The sequence below is a fragment of the Malaclemys terrapin genome, chromosome 11, assembly GCF_027887155.1.
Source record: "Malaclemys terrapin pileata isolate rMalTer1 chromosome 11, rMalTer1.hap1, whole genome shotgun sequence".
Taxonomy (NCBI): domain Eukaryota; kingdom Metazoa; phylum Chordata; order Testudines; family Emydidae; genus Malaclemys; species Malaclemys terrapin.
Genome location: NC_071515.1, coordinates 28,629,061 through 28,649,588, shown reverse-complemented (window position 1 = coordinate 28,649,588; position 20,528 = coordinate 28,629,061). Strand labels below are relative to the sequence as shown.

General features: G+C 42.4%; 1 protein-coding gene across 3 annotated transcripts in view; it reads right to left on the bottom strand.

Annotated features, from left to right (window-relative positions):
* Window positions 1-20,528, bottom strand: part of STAT1 (signal transducer and activator of transcription 1) — a 39,775-nt gene that overhangs the window by 2,818 nt on the left and 16,429 nt on the right. For all 3 annotated transcript variants that reach the window (XM_054043408.1, XM_054043407.1, XM_054043409.1), the window contains exons 11-22: window positions 18,625-18,684; window positions 17,160-17,189; window positions 16,972-17,065; window positions 13,960-14,001; window positions 11,969-12,052; window positions 10,603-10,701; window positions 9,687-9,822; window positions 7,002-7,057; window positions 6,023-6,117; window positions 2,468-2,607; window positions 927-1,112; window positions 169-244 (exon numbers count right to left, since the gene is read on the bottom strand). In XM_054043408.1, the coding sequence (XP_053899383.1) occupies window positions 169-244; window positions 927-1,112; window positions 2,468-2,607; window positions 6,023-6,117; window positions 7,002-7,057; window positions 9,687-9,822; window positions 10,603-10,701; window positions 11,969-12,052; window positions 13,960-14,001; window positions 16,972-17,065; window positions 17,160-17,189; window positions 18,625-18,684 (1,098 nt within the window). The remainder of the gene's footprint in view (window positions 1-168; window positions 245-926; window positions 1,113-2,467; window positions 2,608-6,022; window positions 6,118-7,001; window positions 7,058-9,686; window positions 9,823-10,602; window positions 10,702-11,968; window positions 12,053-13,959; window positions 14,002-16,971; window positions 17,066-17,159; window positions 17,190-18,624; window positions 18,685-20,528) is intronic.

Here is a 20,528-nt window from a genome sequence, read left to right as displayed (position 1 = left end):
GGGGATCTGGGGCAAAATCAGTACTTGGTCCTGCTAGTGAAGCCAGGGGGCTGGACTCAATGACCTTTCAAAGTCCCTTCCAGTTCTAGGAGATGGGATATCTCCATTAATTTAATTTAAAAAATACTATCCAGTTTTTAGAAATCCAACTCTTCTGTACAAACTTACACTTCAGATACAGAGATTAATTCAGTCTTGATGTATCCATTCCCTTTGGGGCCATCTAAATCCATAGGCTCAGAGGCTAAAAATAAAACACACCTATGCTTAGCAAATGGTTACTTCGTGAAAAATCTTTTATATGAATTAAAGGAGCAGTGTCAAAAATTACATTTCTTCCTGAAAATGTTTTACCAGCTACTGTTACAAAAACTCAGGCTGTATTTCCAGTTGATTTCCATTGTGCATTAAAGAAGACTATGTCAAATCAGTTCCCCCTGCTTGTGTGACTTTTCCCACACAGCAAGAGGGAGAGGAAAAACAAAGGAAAACATGGCCTTGATCCATGCAGGCAGCAGCTTCCACCCTGTGAAGTCAATGCAGCGCCACACAAGTGCCAGCGTCCAGCTACGTGGATCTAATTTATAGTGGGGGCATAAGGTTGTAAAACCATAAAATATGGCAGGCAGACTCAGGAGCAATTGTATGGCCTGAAACTACTACGTACACATTTTTCAATCTGAATAGATTTCCCATTGACAGCCCCTGTACAACCACACTTTTTTCCCCACCTGTTGAACAGTTAATATACAACTGCTCACATTTTAGACTGGAAGAATTCAGCAGGTGTGGTTTAAAAACCACTGACTGTTCTGGTTCAACTACCATCATTTAATTGTATACCACAGATATCTGGTGTTCCAACATTTCAATGACAAATAAATACCTCAAAATACTTCTGCAAATGAAATGCTGATATCACTTACTCTCCTTGGGTCTGGAGTAGTATTTCCCAAAGGCATTATCTTTGGGAATATTTGGGTACAGATAGCTCAGTGGATTTTCAGGAATATTTTCGGCCGCCATCACTTTGTAGTTGCGAATGATATCAGGGAAAGTAACAGCTGAGAGCTCCTTCTTGGTATAAGGTTCTACCGAATGGAACTGAGGTTCTAGTGAATAAAGAAGAATGTGAATCCTAGAGATGATGCCAAAAGCATGGTTAAAAGGATACAGAAAAACACAGCTGAGCTTACATATTCAGAGAGGGTCAAGTGAAGGAAGAGCCTTACAGAATGAAATCTAATTTGCACTGTCACAATTTAGTTTTTATTTCCAAAGCAAGTACCGCTCCATGCAGAGGAAAGTATGACCTAACGTATGTGCAAATGGTTCTTTTCACATGTTTTATTCAGAGTGACTGGGGTGACTTGTGTTCACCTCTGGAAATGGGCTGTAATCATATATTTAAATTAAACCATGCTGAAATTTACAAGACTGGCCCTTTTCAGCCTTTTCTGATAAAATTCAGATCACATCACCTGTACCTGATTTGACCCAAATAACATTGGCTGTTTTATTATGGAGGTGAGCGGGGCAGGGACCCCCTGCAAGCTGAAAGTTTGGATATGGGACAACACTGTGTCTTCCCCTCAGCCTTTGACTGGCAAAGGAAGGTGCGGGAAGGCTGCAGAGAAGGAGAAACAATGGGTGAGGCAGCGGCTTTCAGCAGCAGCAGTTTCTCCTAGGCTGTTTAGTAGCTGGGCTCCATCAGCAGGAGCAGCAGCTGCAGCCTCCTGCCAGGTAGGGGCGATCTGTCTCCTACAGAATAGGCAGGAAGATGCAAGGAGCCTCTCCTTTGCAATCAGTGTAATCCCTGCCCCGCCCAGGCCCCTCCCCAGCCAGCCTTGGTCTGAGCCCAGCAGGGAAGGAGCCAGCCAGGCAGGGAGCTGAGCTGATTGCAGAGGAGTCCTAGCTGCCCATCCCCCAGTGTCTTCTCTCCCCCTCTCTGGAGACAGGTGCAGGGGAGCTGCTGGGAGCAGGTGGAGTAGGGGAGCAGGACTGGGGGGGTGTTGGCATTACAGGGTCAAAGGTGGGATCTCTGTGCAGGGGGATGGGGGCAGTGCAGCAGCATCTTGGGGATAGGGGAATCTTGAGCAGATGCAGGTGAGAGCTGGGAGCACCTTGGGGCGGAGGGGGGGTATGAAGGATATGTACTAGGATATCTTGGGATGGAGGTGACCTGTATGGGGGAAATGATACTAGGGGGGACCTTGGGGATTTGTCCTCCACAACTTTATAGGCCAAACTGATTCCCCTGGAAATGCCCCTGTCCCCACTGAAGTAATTAAAGCAGCCTACCAGATTGTTGATGGAATATTGTACTTGTGGTGGTACTTTGGCACTTATCAGATGGGATTGTTAATTTCATGTTATTGCCAGTAAGGGAGACAGAGGGCTCCAAGGATTTTTAACTTTGGTTTTAAAATGTAGGTATAAACCCAAGTTATTCTCTGTATTTACTTACCATTTTGGGATCCCTCTACCCAGGTAAAAGTGATGGCTCCTTCTCGGCTACTTTCACTAAATCTCAGTAAAAAGGTCCCTGGCCTTTGGTCCTTTAACAAAGCACGTTCTCTCTCCTTACTGATAAAACCCATGATACAGCTGTAATATTAAAAGAAAAATTGTACAGTTTACTTCTAAGTACATCCAAAGCCTATTATTGGGCTACCTCATGTAACTAAAAGCAGAATTTTCCAATTGGTTTATAACATCCTATGCGGCTATAACACCACCATCAATGCACAAATTAAAATGCACTCTCTCGCTCCTGGGTGCAGTAGTCCTTGAGCAGCAGCTAAGCAGAGAGTGCTATTCAGCCTTTTCTCTCCTGCTATGTGTAACGTGCTATAAAATGATGTTGTTGCAACACTTTTTAAAATCAGAAATTGGTTTCAGTTATCCAAAACAACCAGTGTCTTGGTTCAATGAGTAAAATTACTCAACTTACTCACGTGTGTTTGCAAGACCAGGGCCTAGGTGGCATTTTAACTGAGAGAGAGCATTAAGTGGGTATTAACAAAAATTGTCACTGCGTTCCTTTTTGACGTGCTGTGTTTGCTTTAGTATCCCGTGCTCCTGTCAGAATCAAAGACAATTGTTTGGGTTTCTCAGTATTCTTTGGGTTTGTGCTCACTTCCCAGATAGCATATGTATCTCTGCTAGATCAGATATTAACAGTCTAGTTTATTTCAACACCAGTATTTCATTGTGTGTTAAACCACGTTCTCTTATGCTTGGCAACACTCTGATAGTAGCGCACATTAACTTTCTTACCCTCTTGGTACCATGGGTACTAAGATGCTTTGTCCCTCTGGAAAGGTTTATCTTTTGTCAGATAATGCTTCAGAGTGATCTGGGGTGATTTTGTGGTCTTGAAGGAAAGAAGCTCTAAGGAGAGCATATGGGGCTGTGTCTAATCTGCTTGCGATGCCTAAATTTACCTGTGCAGGGCAGAGTGGGCCAGCGGGGTATCCTAGAGTAACATCTATTTTACAGACATGATGGTGAAGACCTTAAAAGGTGGTGATGTCTGAACATCGAGATGACACAGGGAGGGTCTCAAACAAGGACATGAAGGAAGAGACTGCTCTCAAGACAATGACCTCTATCTATTAGCAATATCTGTGTTTTCATGGTTGGGGATGAGGTAGCTCTGACACAGTCACTTAGCAATATTGTCCAGGTTTTCTCTAGTAGATCATAGTTTGAGGGAGAGGCAGAAGTTTTGCTTTAAAATAATGTTTAAACTCAATTTTATTTATCTAGGAGTTCAAAAGTCCTCTGAACTATTGCTCTTTCCTTATGCAAACACTCATTTATGTAATTAAACCACCATTACTCTAGGTAAATGTGTATCTTGGCAAACCCAGTACATTAGGAAATCACCATCTACCCAAAAGAGAACAGTAGAAATCTACAAGGTAAATTATATACATTTAGAGATTTTTTTTTTTAAAAGAAGAACACTTCAGATATTGTAGGTAACAGTTACAAAGGATCCCTTGAGGACTATATATCCCAATCCTTTTTATGTTAATCTTCAGCTTCATATATGAAAAAGGCAATGTGGGGGCATTATGATCCCTATTAGACCAATGCTGATGCCATGTATATGCAACAAGCGTTCATACTGTACAAAAAAAGAGTCAGAATGGTTGGCAGTCCATCTGATTCAGGGCCTCTTGCGGTTCCAGTGGGTTATTAGCCCCTCTTAATTAACTTTCAGCTATTTGGCTTTTCGAAAAAGAACAAACAATAAATGTTTTAAAGCCTGTAGCTGACGTAACAAACCTATTTTATCTTTGTTCCTATTGATCATTTTATTGTGTTGCCTGCCTGCAAATCCTCTAGGTTTAGTCGAAAAGAAAGGTTTGTTTGTACCTTTTATTTCTGTCTCTGCTCTTCTGCCAACAAACAGAGCACTATTTACAACAAGGAGGAAATTTGTTGTTTACAACTCTGTATATCTGTAAGATGTTCTTCTTGTAGATGGTATTAATGTTATAATTATACAGAGAGAGAGCGCCCTGGATACCAGTGGTGAAATCCTGGTTCCCCTGAAGTCAGTGGCAAAATTCCCATTAACTTTAATAGAGCCAAGATTTCACCCTATGAATTAAAAACAAACAAATAAGCAAAAACCTCTTATGGGTGTGAGCGTTAAGTCTTCTGGCTGCATCTTCAAAAATGCTCAGCAGCCAGTTGCTCCCACTGTTAAGTCTAATGGGAATTTGACACTTATGAAAATCTGGACCCCTCAATGGGTGCTAATCAGTTTGCAAAGATTAGGGCCAAGATTTTCAAAGAGGAGCAGAGATTATAGATAGAAAAAGAGGAGTTTATGTAGGGTGGAGGTGACAAGTTTTTTGGGGGCATCTGAATGGGAAGCTTTGAGGGCAGAAGTCAGTGGAGAGAGATCTGTGGTAGCTAAGCAGAAAATCAGGGTGAGAACACAGCACACGTTAGTATAGTAACTTCCCCGTTAACTCAGTAATATCTGTGGGCCAAATTCAGCAAGGCACTTAAGCATTTGCCTAATCTGAAGCACATGAGAACTTCTATTATTCACACGCATAAGCACCTTGTTCAATCAAAGGCTATATTCATAATTTTCCTGGTCTATGTTTGTTAGTCCTGGATATGAGTATTATCTTGCCAGTATAAACACCCTAAAACTGTCATTAAAATAGTAAGAAAGTTTGTCACTGCTTTCATTAGTTCTTGATTGCCAATCTTAATACATAGTGAAGGTTCATTCGCAGGATCAGAAGCACCTTTCATCATATATGAGCTGTCAACAGGGTTGTAAAATAAGGTCAAATCTGAACTGACAACTAAAAAGCAGGATTAAAACCTCATTTTTAGCCTATTTCTGGCAGCAGTCATAGCCCATTATTAAAGGGTTTCAGTGTTGCTGATGTCACATAGTCCCAAGGTTTCTAAACATTATTAAAGGAGCTGAATTTTCAATCTGGAAAAGAGCTTTACTATTAACATTTTAATTCTTTAACATTTGATCAGAAAAAAAGTAGTTGCTGTAGCTGGACTCCATCACTGGTATCAAAGGATTCAGTCAATCCAGCTGTTGCCAACAGGAGGCTCACAAATGCACTTTTTAAAACGAGTGAACGTTGTACAAAATTCCCCCACAGCACCTCAGTCTTCACTTGCTAAACTCCTGTTCTTATGAGCAAACTCAGTTCTGCCTTGGGATGTGGTGAAAGCTCACTGCACTGTAGGTTGAGAGCTGGTGGCTCATCTCACTTAATCTGAACTTTGACCTTTGGCATTAAAAGGAAGGGCAATGGGTTTATTCACTAAACTCATGGTCTTTTTACCACTGCTTCAGCTAACATGCAGAGGATCTGTCTGGTTCCTTCCAACAAAGACCCAGAACAAACCTCATTTGCCCTATTAGCACTCCTATTTTATTTCCTATCACAACTGTCATTTTAACAGAGCTAAAGGCTTGAATCATCAGCCATTCATCTTCATTAGCAACATACAAGAGTCTTACCCATCATTCCAGAGACACAAGAGGTGTTTTTTAATGAGTTCAAGGATGCCCTCAATCCACAGCCAGAAGGGAAAATTTTTATCATTTATATTTTCCTGAAATTACAGTACATGGGGAGGAAGACAAATGTTACAAAAAGAAATCAGACTACAATGGACTCAACTTATAACAATGTCCTGAAAAAGCTGCAGTGTCTCTCCTTCCTCTTTTCTTCACCCCTGTTTTTCTTAACATTTTCCCTCTTTCTTTGTTCCTTTTTGTTGTTGGTTTTTATTTCATTTATTTATTTTTTTGCTGTTTCCTCTCTTCCCTCCTCTCTAATAGCTCCAGTTCCTCCACTCCCTAAGAGGAAAGATGCTGTGTTGGGATGAGGTGCATTCATTGGTACCATCCTAAGCTGGTCTGTGTGGCACAGGGAAGAGAAGAGAAGCTTGGGCTGGCAAGGGGGTACCTGGGCCTGCAGGACCTTACATGTGACCTGCTGCCACCACAGGGACGTATATTAGGGTATGTCTTAGTTGCAGAGTTAACTTGTGCAACCCAGCTCCTGTCCACTGGAGAACTACCCTTTTTGTTTAAGAGCAATGAAGCTCCTTCACTTGATTAACGGGTGAAATAAAAGTGCAGGAATAAAAGCCAGGAACAGCAGATTGTTGTATCTATGGATTTATGTATTTCAATATAATAGAACAAAGTGCTCTACGTGACTTCTATAGAAAGTAAGATTCAGTCCCTGAAAAGATGCACACAACTCAGCAGTCTAATCTCACCCCCATATAACTTACATGAACCAACCATAACTGAATCAAAATATTCACACACACCCCTTGCCTTCCCAAAAGCCTAGTGAAAAAAGTATAAAGTAGTATTTAGTACAATACTCTACTCAAGCTGAAAAACTCCATGCAAGAGAATCCTCAAACAAGAGGAGTCGAAGCATTGTCTTCATGATCTAACTTGTTAAATAGACAGTTCCTACCTTGCAGAATCTTGTCCAAGGAATAAGGCCATCAAGAGAGCCTCCACCTGTTGGACCTAAACAACAAACCAATAGACTGGTTTCAGACAACATGTTTCTTTGAAATATCATTTAGGCTCAAGACTTAATGAAGGTGAAACCAATCTGTATTTACATAATAAATTCTAAGCATTTGTTTAGTTTCAGTTAGGGGTGTGAAAAAGAAGGAAGAGAAGCTGTTGATTTAACTGTTCAAATAGCTGGTGCAGAGCTAGCAATGCGGTTTTGCAGAGTAGCCCCTCTAGAAAGTGTTCTGGAGAAGGAGAATGTATGTGAATGACAAATCTATGTTCTGACAGGCACCAGTAAGAACAATCGAGAGCTCTGCTACAGATTTTATATTAACAATAAAATAGGGTAGGAACTAATCCAACTACAAAGAGAGAATCTAAAACTGTTCTTACGTACTAAGACATTTTCATCTTCAAAATAATTTTAGAAATGTGGTCCAATCATTCTCCACTTATTGGCAGAAGCCACCACACTGAAATTAGGACTATCCACGTGAGTTGAGAGAGAGATTTGGCCTATTAACTCATCAATCATTGCAACATCCTGTGAGATCAAGTATTCCCATTTCAGTTTTAGTGACTTGCCAAAGGTCACACAGAAAGCTTGTATCATAGCGAGGAATAAGCCTCCTATCCCGGCTTCCAAGCCTACCCTTAACCATGGAATCATTTTCTTTCCCTTTCGAATCCTGTAGCATATGTGCGTGTTTTGATTTAAATAATGTCTGTGGCTTTTCCATTAAAGGAAAGTGTAGCCCAGTTGCCTCTGCTACATCAATGGCAACATGCTCAAAATCCCCCTAAGCACACAACATCACTAGGGAAGTAGTGTATATTTGTAGCTACACTCAGAGGACAAATATTCGGTTGCTTATTACTATTAAGTATTCCCACTACATTCACAATTGGATTTTAGCTATGAGGCGTGGGACCTGCAGAATCTCAGGGGAAACTAGACATACTGGCTTGTCAGCTGCAAGCCTTTCCAACTCTGACTCCATCCAGTATCCTACTCCTACTCTCAATATTAATCAATCAGACTACAAGTTTCAGGCACAAGGGAGAAATCTTCCCCGGCCCCGTGTCCATCTAGAATGAGTCTCAGTTCCCAGTACCATCCATAGTATCACAGCACAGACTATGCATGCCCTCACATCTGGAAGAATGGATACAGGCTTTATCAGATCGCTGAACTCCACGGACCAGTGAACTACATACAGCACAGAAGGAAGTCTTGAATTTATTACAGCTAATAAGGATTCTCCCATCAATCTTTCCAGTGCTAAGATTAGGTTTTATAACTCAAATGTAATATAATAAGATGGAGGATACCTATTTACAAACTTAAGTGGAGGTTATCACCGTTTGGGAATTTCCCAAGTTGTAAAATACTAAACAAACAGAGATGTCAGCGATCAATATCGCTCTAACAGCAGGAAACCTTTATTTTTTTTATGATGAATATATTCTGCCTTTGTTAAATATTACAGAATTTTAAAACACAGAGAAGTGATCTAAACTAACCATGGTAAATTGTTAACCTTTTAAAGATTTGATATTTTGAGAACTTACTAGAGCTAGAAAAAATGCTTTATAAAACACTGGACAGCAGGGATTTCCAATCTATATATTTTTTTTTTAAATATAACCTTTTATAAAATTTAAGACTAATGGGAATGCTTCTGGGAATTAGTAACAAAAGTTTTGTGTTTTTTTAATTAAATGTATCCTTCCAGACTCTCTTATCCAAACACTACAGAATTGAATTAGTCAGGGTCTTGGAGAACCAGAAAGAAAACCGACACCTTTTCATTGTTCAAGTGGGAATACTCAAAAATTGAACAATGAATTAGTTTAGCTAAGGATGGGGGGGGGGAGGGCAGGAGATTTTTAACTTGATACATTCCTTTAAAGTAGTCGCAGGTCTCTTGGTCTTGCCCTGCCTTTTATGCACTGCGTCAAGACTGTATATAGCAGGTCCTGGTCTATGGGCAAGTGTAACATGAAAACCTGAGACAAAAATTACAGTTACTGGGCTAAATGACCCATTTCTTGAAGGAATATTTCAGTGCCCTCTCAGAAGCAGATTTGGTCCCAATCCTGTAAACCCTTGCTCAGAAGGGGTGTGTGTGTGTGTGGGTGTGGGTGTGAGAGAGAGAGAGATCTGTAGGAGCTAATCCTTAGAGTATACAAACTATCTAGCATGTAGAGAAGTGGAAAATGGCTTCAACACTAAGTGTATGACCACAATACAACCTCTATCTGCATTACAGAACACTGAATATTAATAGTTTAAAACTGGGCTACAGAGTATAGCTATAAAAATACCATTACAAAATAGAGTGTAAAATTAGTTTCTCTAAACAAAGTAACAATGGAGGATAATTGCAACTAAAAACATAACAGTCCAACATGGTAGTAAGTACAGCTGGTCAAAAAAATTTCAAAATTTGACTTAGAAAAAGGCCGGGGGAGACAAGCTTTTCATGTTTTTTCTATGGAAAAGTTCATTCCATTTTTATCTAGCAATAAGTCATTTTTCTCTAGCAGTCCATCTACTTACTTAATATAACCAAGAGGAAGGAACATAATAAAAGGGTTTGTAGATATAGAAAAATTTGTTATAGAATCATACCAAGAAGTTTCTCCCCCAGCATGCTCAACTGATCTGCATGAAGTCCCCTTTTAGTTACGGAAGAGAACTGCCAACTCAGCACTTCAGAAAGCTGAGACCATCTTGCACAAGGTGGGTTCAGAAAGAAAGACAAGTTCTAGAGAGAAAACACCATGTCCACAATCTTAAACACACATGAAACTTAGCATGAGCATAAGTGTATGGTTAAAAAAGTAACGCTTGAGTTTGCATAAGATATGGTGAAGTTTGACGATAAATGAGGACTTCTACATAGACAGAAGGTCCAGCTAACCATGGAGAAGCAGTTAACAATACTGAGAGACTCTTGTTCTCCGAGAAAAAAGAAAGCTATGGCACTTCTTTTTGGGTTTAATCTTACCCAATAAACCATTCCATGTTACTGAAGAGCAGTGGATTTAATTACTGAATATACACAGTACACTGGGAGAAGCCAAAAAAAATCTGAAAACAGCTGTATAAAACATAATGAATATTACAAAACAGTTTGCTTGGTTTAAAAAAAGCACACACAAGAAACATAAACCCCAGCCAAACAAAAACAACAACAAAACAATCCTAGATCTCATAAGAACTGAACTTCAGAATAAAGATGAAAGAATGAATTAGACGCTCCCTGGGTTATGCAAGACCCAATTTACACAAATCCGCACTTACGGAAAAAGCTCCGTAAGTGTTTTGGTTTTTTTGTGCATAGTTGTCAGGTATGCGTTCCCAACTTACGCACAATTTGACTTACGGGGAGCATCTGTATGTCAAATATTATGAATTAACATGGAAAGACAACCCACATCTCCCTTGTAAATTACACAATAGTTTCAGGATACTGACTTACACTTTTAACATCCTATCTATCTTTCATGCCAACAACACTTAGAAGTAATTATTCTGTAAATACCTTCGGTTCAGTAGTCAGCATGTTGTACCACAAAATGGAAGCCCATCCACTTGGAAGCTGGCTCACATTTGAGATCACAACAATGGGAAGGGATGTGGTCTATAAAGGAGAGAGATTTTTGGAATTATTTGTGATACAGTTATTCTACTGTGTATACTTTTTTTACACTGAAATTGATTTAAGTATATATACTATAATCTTTCATATACAATATATACATTATCAGTTTGTGATTAAGTGGGCTATGTCTGTACAACTAATTAATTCTGATCAATATTGTGAAGTGGTTTTATGAAAAACTGCTGCATTACCAGTGTCTATATGCATGTGGATCCACTATTGCTGACAGGGCCTATAGCAGGTACACACCAGACAGGGGCAATGTAACATACTTAAGGTTAACGATGGCATTTAGACCTCATAAAGGTCATGCTAAAAAAGCAGCGGCATCCTTGGAAATTCTGTCATAAATAGGAAAAACACAAAATGTCAAAGACTCACTAGTGAAGGAATGTAGTAAGAGCTGGTAGAGATTGCTATAATTACGTTTACAAAACAGTTTCTATCGTTCCCTATTTTCACATGATTATAACTTACCAAACCTTTTAGAATCATAGAATCAATTTGGATTGATGTCTTTTATGTTTGCATATGGAGGGGATGGAGAGTTGAGTTTTTTGGGACTGGGGAAGTATGTTGTGGGTGAATATCCCTTCAACCAAAGAGTCAGTTTTACATCTCATTCAAAAGTTGGCACCTCCAGCAGCACTTCTAATGCTCGCCTGGGGCACTGGTTCAGTTCTGACCTGACGGGAAGGGTGCTACCTAAAGAACTGCAGGTAGCATTTCTGCAACACAGAGTGTTCTTTGTGAGGTTTTACAAACTAGACTCAGCCTTACTTAGGTACTGAGATTTGAAAGACTCAAAATACAAAGGCCCTATCACTATATGCGGTGACACTGCTAAGTATCCTCAATGTATTTGAAAACAACAATGGAGGCGGAAAAAATGCTGAAAATTCTAATACAGTAGAACCTTAATTTTATGAATACCACTCTTACAAACTATTTTTTCCCAAGAGGACAATAAAAATCACAACAAAAGTGATGTTGATGAAGAACAAGCACGTCTTCAGTGCATTGAAAATTCCTTTGCACAGGCTTGAAGTCAAGAAAGCGACACAATGCACCATGCTGCATCTTATGCACCATAGCTACTGTAATTCTGAAACATTCCTAAAAATTGAACTCAGGTCCCAATTATTTCATAAAATGGGGTTTCTACTGTACTCAAATAACTTAGAACCTCTGAATAAAATTACTCAGAATTAATTCCACCCCTATCTAATCTATATAGTAACCTTACCTCTAGATCTACTACCAGCCCAGGCTGGCACAGCTGAGTTTCAAAGCTGAGGGAATGAAGTTCTTCTGTTACAATGAGAGGACCCTTTAAAAAACAATCATAGGGAATTAAATGATTAAGCTCAAATTCTTAAAACATCGTAAATAAGACATTTTAGGCTGTTAGGATTGATATGTTATGTTAAATATTGTATGGGAACCAATTTGGGAAGGTACCTTCTGTCACGAAGTGGGGGGATGTCAGGGCCCTGCACCCCTTTTCCTGGGATTCACCATGACTCTCAGCCAGCCAGTAAAACGAGAGGTTTATTGGACAGGAGGAACGCAGTCTAAAACAGGGCTTGTAGGTACAGCCAGGACCCCTCAGTCAAGTCCTTCTGGGGGGCAGGGAGCTTAGACCCCAGCCTTGGGATTCCCTGCGTTCCACCACCCAGCACAAAACTGAAACTAAAAACTCCTCCAGCAGCTCTCTTCCCCCCTCCCCCCAGCTCCTCCTCTCCTTTGTCCAGTCTTCCGGCCAGAAGGTGTCACATCTCCCAACCCCCCTCCTGGCTCAGGTTACAGCTCAGGGATCTTCCTTCAAGGGAAGTCCCCCATCCCTAGGGTTACCATATTTAACCAATTAAAAAAGAAGACCCCCCCACAGGCCCTGGCCCCGCCCATTTCCCGCCCCACCCCAACCCCGCCCTAACTCCGCTCCCTCCCACTCCCAGCCGCGCGGAAAGGCTGCCCGAGCGCTACCGGCTTCACGGTTTGCCATGCGCAGCTGGAGCCCGGGAGGGGAAGCACCCAGCCGGGGGCGCAGGGTCTGGAGGCTGCCCAGCAAACCGTGAAGCCGGTAGCACTTGGGCTTCGGGCAGCCCCTATGCCTCCGGACCCTGCGCCCCTGGCCTGGCACTTCCCCTCCCGGGCTCCGGCGGCGCAGGGTCCAGAGGCATGGGGGCTGCCCAAAGCCCGTAGCGCTCGGCTCTTAAACAGAGCCGAAGAGTCAGGGAGGAGCAGAGCCGCCGCGGCCGGAGGCTCTGCTCCTCCCCTGACTCTTCGGCTCTGTTTAAGAGCCGAGCTGCCCCAGCGCTATCGGCTTCGGGCAGCCCCCGTGCCTCCGGACCCTGCACCGCCAGAGCCCGGGAGGGGAAGTGCCCAGCCGGCAGCTGGGGTCCGGAGGCAAGGGGGCTGCCTGAAGCCCATAGCGCTCGGGCAGCTCGGCTCTTAAACAGAGCCGAAGAGTCAGGGGAGGAGCAGAGCCGGCATTTTCCCGGACATGTTCGGCTTTTTGGCAATTCCCCTCGGACGGGGGTTTGATTGCCGAAAAGCCGGACATGTCCGGGAAAAACTGGACGTATGGTTACCCTACCCATCCCCAATGTAACTCCCCTGCAACATTCCCAGGTCAAATCCACCCTGCTCCATCACACCTTCTATTTCCCCAGCAGTGGATAAGCTATGAAGTTACTGTCCGTCCAAATAATGACATTTAGTATTCACTGGTTAATGTAAAAGCAAGCCCCCTATAAGCCATTTTTCAAATATTCAAATTAAGTGCTTCTAGGGATTAGAACAAGTGTCATTAGGCAGGGAAGGGAGCAGTTACTGTGACCATCTTTGATGGTCTCCTGGCTTAGAAAGAATGAGTCCCTAGAGAACACATGGACATTTCAGCAGGAACTTTCTGAGTCCCCTCCATGTCTGCTACTGTGCAATCCCAGGGAATTCTGCCATTGGCAAAAATTCTTGTTAGAGCCATGCTGCCATAGGGAGGAAGGCACAAAGGAAAAGCACCGAGCTGGGATCTTCCGTATAGTACAGCGTCTATGTCTGTGATTCCAGGGCTTTCCCTGAGATGGTAAGTTCATACTCTGCTCTGCCCATTTTCTTCTTGAGGACTTTTCCATGGGATTGGGCAGTTTGGCCCACTATCAGGCATTTAATAGTTCTTAATATTATAAAAATAACTGGACCAAAAGAGGGGAGGAAAAAGTCAGTGCTTCTTACCTCATTAGTTCTGCTTCCTGTATTTTTTTGTTCCTTTAATTGCTGCAAACAAAAAGAACAACCCAAAATAAATGACAGTCCTGACTGAAAAAGTGACTGTTACTCACATCTTTTATTTGTATTTACATAAATAAAGTAGCGTTTGCACAGTCTTCTGCATAACTGACCATGAATCTGCTGCATTAGTCTCTGATCCTCTTTAGTTCCCAAATGTGGGAACCAGGGGATTTGACTGTAGATACAGTGGATAACTACTGTCCCTTTATAAAAGCATTCTGCTGTGAAAACAGATATTGCAAGCTGAATTAATATCTTTTTATCATGCTGCAATGATTGTGTAGAAAAGGCCTTTCTTAGAGGCACAGCAACAATTATTGATGAGGGTGAGATAGACTAAATAATGGATTATTATCAATGAGCATCCACCCTAAATCTGTCCAGGAAAATATCAGCAGACTCTACCATAGTTAGTGCCCTCTATATAGGTCTAGGCCAGGGGTGGGCAAACTTTTTGGCCTGAAGGCCGCATCGGGTTTCAGAAATTTGTATGGAGGGCCAGTTAGGAGAGAGGGTCATGGCCCGGCCCCAACCTCCTATCTGCCCTCCTCCCGGGACTCCTGCCCCATCCACACACACCCACTCTCTGTCCCCTGACCGCCCCCAGACCCTTGCCGCCCCCCATTGTTATACCAATAAAAACTAGCAGGATCTTATTGAAGGGGACAAGATAAAGATGCCACATTTATTATAACAATCTGATTTATGACCAATAACTAATATTTTAATCCTTATACACACACACTATACCTAATACCTATATACACACACACACACACACACACACATCCATCAGATGTTCTGCAGCTGCTGCATAGTTACCAGTCCTGCTTGAGTTTGCAGCTTGGGTTCGTAGCTTGTGGCGGCTAACTGGCCAGGAAAGCCGGGCACAAGGACGAGATGGGTCTCTGTTGGGCATGCACCGATACCCTTCCATGTTGGCAGCAGAATGTTACCCTCCTCCAAAGTTTTCCATCTCACCCATCCTTTTTGTAGGCTTTAGTTTGAATTCAGAGTCTATAGGTCTTGCTGTGTCACGCTGCCTCTGGGTTTGGTGATTGATCACCTGTCAATTGCAGACATGACTTTCAGCCTCGGACTGGGCTTTGATGTTCCCTCTATTGTACCTTTTCTTTTTAGGGTGAATTTTTCTTACTTTGTTAGGGCTCCTGTCTGCATCTTCAGCCGTTGGTGTTTGAACTTTATTTAATCAGGACAGGCTGGGGCTGGAGGTTGATTCCATCATCCATACATACCTCATTCACACATCTAAACTAATAAGATTACAGCAGGGTTTGCAAAAATGAAGGTTGCAGCAAGCCCTTACAAAATGGAGTAAGCGTTTTAAAATGAGGTTTGAATTACAATATGGCAAACAGTAAACAGAAGTTACAATATAAACAAGTATAATGGATGGCAAACAGTGAACAGAAGTTACACTGTAGGCAAGTGTAATAAATGGTGAACAGAAATTACAATACTGAAACAAGCAACAGAGGGTCCTGTGGCACCTTTGAGACTAACAGAAGTATTGGGAGCATAAGCTTTCGTGGGTAAGAACCTCACTTCTTCAGATGTAATTGCATCTGAAGAAGTGAGGTTCTTACCCACGAAAGCTTATGCTCCCAATACTTCTGTTAGTCTCAAAGGTGCCACAGGACCCTCTGTTGCTTTTTACAGATTCAGACTAACACGGCTACCCCTCTGATACTTAATACTGAAACAGTAATCTAAGCAGGAATTGAATTAATAGTGAAATTTACAAAGGCAGCTGACTGAACTGCTATGGCTCTTAACAAGCATCTTAATTGTTAATTAGCCAGTTATTGGGGTAACCGGTTTTATGAATGAATATTGTTTCATTCATAAAACTTTACTTATGAAGTTACATTAATAAAGTGAACAATTAAAAACAATTTCATTCATCAGTTCTACACCATCCAACCCCTCCTCTCATTCCTGAAGGGCCCCCCCCCAGGACCATGCCTCATCCAACCACCCCTTCTCCCTGTCCCATGACTGCCCACAGAACCCCTGCCCATGACTGACCCCTGCCGCACCATCCAACCCCCCACTCCTTCCTGACTGCCCCCCTGGGACCTCTGCCCCCATTCAACCCCCTATTTGACCGCCCCAACCCCTATCCACACCCCCACCCCCTGACCACCACCCCGAACTCCCCTGCCCTCTATCCAACCCCCCCCCACTCCCTCACTGTGCTACCTGGAGCACCGGTGGCTGGCAGCGCTCCAGCCACGCCGCCACCGCTACCACGCAGCACAGAGCACCGGGTCAGGGTGGGCTCTGCAGCTGCATTGTCCCAGGAGCTCACAGCCATGCCGCCCAGAGCACTGCACCGGTGGCGGAGCGAGTGAGCTGAGGTTGCGGGGGAGGGAGGACAGCAGGGGAGGGGCCAGGGGCTACCCTTCCTAAATCAGGATGGCAGTGAGATTATTTAGTCTGCTAAAATTGTGAGGCTGTTGTTTAAAAGCCCCTTCCCTAGACAATTCAGCTCTAACCTTTCTTTCTCAACACATTTAGAACATCCCTACTCATGGCTTGCTGCAAAATCCTTTCCAGAAACTCTCACTACTGCCCCAGCACCTCCATTGCTGCAGGTTTCCTCTCTTTTCCTCAAAGAAACTGATACCCTCGTTACAACTCATTAGGAAATGTTTTTCAGGCCACAGGGCAGTAAAAACTTTCCAATGTAGTAACAGCTTATAAAGAATACGACCTCCAGATCTCCTAGGACCCAGTCTTGATTTCACTCAAGTCAGTGGCATAACTCCTTATGTAGGGGATTTTTGGCTATTTGGTACCACTACAGTAGAAAGCAGTGGCACTTTAAAGCAGTATAGAGTCAGTACTTAAAGGAATGCTTTCTTCAAACAGTGACTTAAGACGTAGTAGACAGTGATCTAAAACTGGGAAGGCAAGAAAAGTGTACCCCACCAGATGCCTGAACTCTGCTGCTAAGCTTCCATTAGTGGATTCCTCCATGTTCATTACTTTTGTATTCGTTCCCAGAATGTTAAATTTTCTGAACCTACACAAAGAGAGGGGGAGAGTTATAAGACTTTAATTCATTTTAAAAATACCCAACATGGCAAAAAAATGGGAAGAGTGCAGATGCAACATACCCTTTTACCGTGTTCTTCTCATTCACGTCCCTGCAAAGGAGATTCAGATCTTTGTAAGTTCCAAAAGTAAGCCACACACATTTGGGGGGGGGGGGGGACTTATTTTCATCCAAAGTTTAGATTTTTCCAACGTGCCTTTATAATCAAGGACAGCCCTTCAGTTTACTACACTGTTTATAACTTTGCTACTCCATTGCAAAATATAAGAGTTCATAAGCTACTTTCATTCTAAACCCCTAATTTCAAGCACAAAAAGCTACCATTTAACTTGAAACAGTGTTGCCAGTACTCATGGATTTTTATCATAAATCTCTTAATACTAGATGTTAAGCCCCAGATCCTGGAGTCAGATGATTATTCGAGAATCTGCTTGTTTTTGTTCTGTTCAAGTAAGTTTCTAACCCTTGTAATGTTTGTGGAGAAAAGCCTCACTGCACACTAAAGAATAGAAGATAGATAAAAAAAATTGTGTTCATTTTTTTTAAAATATCATCATTTTCCAGCCAATCATGATTTCTGGAGGCCTGATTTTGGATGCCTGGGTTTGGCAATAGTGTTGAATTATCTCAAGCATGTTGTTGGCTGACAGGTGAATTTTGTTTAGGAAATTTGGTAACAGTCTGTTTGGAGTTTTCTGATTTGAGTGTGAATAAGTAGGGTTTTGTTTTGTTTTACGGTTAAGACATTTCTCAAATGTTTATTTTAGGGGGCTCTTTTTGCATGTGGATAACTCAAAAATTGTTTTGTCTTAAAAGTTTAATCTTGTCATCTGTATAGTGCCCAATGTGGAATGCCTACTCTGCTAACTGTGAGAGAGACTAGTTGATAATCACCAGAGGGATAGCTGTGTTAGTCTGAATCTGTAAAAAGTAACAGAGGGTCCTGTGGCACCTTTAAGACTAACGGAAGTATTGGGAGCATAAGCTTTCGTGGGTAAGAACCTCACTTGCATCTGAAGAAGTGAGGTTCTTACCCACGAAAACTTATGCTCCCAATACTTCCGTTAGTCTTAAAGGTGCCACAGGACCCTCTGTTACTTTTTAGTTGATAATGAAAGTGTATGTGAATGAAAATAGCAGTATAGGGTCAATTCTGCCCTCAGATATGATTAATGGGAAATGCACGTGCATGCTCACACGTAATTTACCCGCGCAGTGAGTGACTTTCCTTAGCAAATAAGGCTCCAGTACTACAATGAGCTCTGCATGGCTGGGACCTATGTGGAACTCACTGCAGGACTGGGTCTACATCTTTCCCTGTTGTGCGAAGGTATACTAGAAATGGACGAGGACATGGGGAACTGTTCTCTTGCACCTAGCAAGGAAGCAGAATTATAGTTAAAATAGGGGAAATGGTAGCCCAAAAGGCCCAAAGTCTACTCTGTTGTTAAATGTCTATCTCATGTGTTTTTTACTGGGGCTGATTATCATAACTATATGCAGGATATGAAAAAGATGCAACTTACTTATCAAATAAGACTTTAACTTTTAAATTATAATTCAGTTCCTGTAGCTTCACCAGCAATCTGGAAAGAGAAATAAGTACAGATGACTGCAACTGCACAGGCTTTAATTCTCTTTTATTTTGGTGATGAACAAAATGGCTTCTTGGTTTGTCAGTCCCTTTTAAAATCAATGAGTCGGCATGAAACTTCCACCCTGCTTTTGACTTCCCCGCCTGAAATTCCTTTCCATTTTTTTTGGGTCCAATACTACTCTCATTTAAATCAGACATTTTGCTACAGACTTCACTGAGAGTGTGACTGGTCCCTTTTGACTGACTGGATACTGCCCACTGATAAGTCATCTTTGACATATTTATTTGTTGATTCTTTCCATTTTGAATAATAAACAGTGCCTGTACACCGGCTCTGAGTGCCCTACCATTTATTTGCAATTACAAAACCAAATAATGCAGCACAGTTAGCTCACCCCATTTTTCTGAAGCTGCAGCTCGTAATTAAATGCTAACGCACCATACACTGGCCTACCCCTCAATCCACCTAACACTTTTAAAAGGTAACAGTGAAACAAGTGGTCCCTGTAGCATGCCCTGGAGAGGCAATTCCACTCTATTTCAGACCAGGGATAGGGATGCAATGAAGAGTCTATGGCACTGATGGAAAACACCCCACCAGCCACCCCCTCTCTATTATAATCAAGGGGGATCTGCCGTGAGCTCCCATGCTAAATCACAACTGTAGCAGTGTCTTACAGGGAGACCAGTATTACTGAGAACTATAGAACTATGCAAAAGACAGGAACTTTGAAGGCTAGGCCTGGAAGGGAATTGACTCACCCGTCAGGGAAAGACCATTCCTAACCACTTCTATGCAAAGAATTATTCCAAGTATAAGCAAAGAAAGTAAGTGTATTATTAGCTGACACCTATGCAAAGCTTCTGAAAGGAGAGGAGATATTGGCAAACTAATTATAGTTCTAGTCAAGGAAGTGTCATTAAATATGGTATAAAACGGCTATTGCTAGGGCCCTACCAAATTCATGGCCATGAAAAACACGTCATGGACTGTGAAATCTGGTCTCCCCTCATGAAATCTGATTTTTTGTGTGCTTTTACCCTATATTATACAGATTTCACAGTGGAGACCAGCATTTCTCAAATTGAGGGTCCTGACCCAAAAGGGAAATGCAGGAGGGTCTCCAGGTTATTTTAGGGGGGTCACGGTATTGTCACCCTTATTTCTGCACTGCCTTCAGAGCTGGGCAACCAGAGAGCAGCAGCTGTTGGCCCAGCACCCAACTCTGAAGGCAGCACCCTGCCAGCAGCAGCACAGAAGTAAGGCTGGCAATACCATACCATGCCACCCTTACTTCTGTGCTGCTGCCGCCTTCAGAGCTGGGGGGCCGAAGAGTGGCGGCTGCTGATTGAGGGCCCAACTCTGCAGGCAGCAGCACAGAAGTAAAGGTGGCAATACTACACCATGCCATTCTTACTTCTGCGCTGCTGATGGTGGTGGCTCTGCCTTCAGTGGGGCTCCTGGCCAGCAGTCTCTGCTCTCCAGTTGCCCAGCTCTGAAGGCAGCACTGCCGCCAGCAGCAGCGCAGAAGTAAGGGTAGCAGTACTGCAACCCCACCCTCACCACCACACACAATAATCTTGTGACACCACCTCACACAACTTCTTTTTGGGTCAGGATCCCTGCAATTACAACACTGTGAAATTTCAGATTTAAATAGCTGAAATCATGAAACTTAAGATTTTTTTTAATCCTATGACTGTGAAATTGAGCAAAATGAATCATGAAGCTGGTAGCTATTGCTTAAGGGAAGAGGACAGTTTTTTTTTTTGGGGGGGGGGGGGGTTACTCCAAGATTCTGCCCCTGAGCAATCATGAATACAGCATAGTGC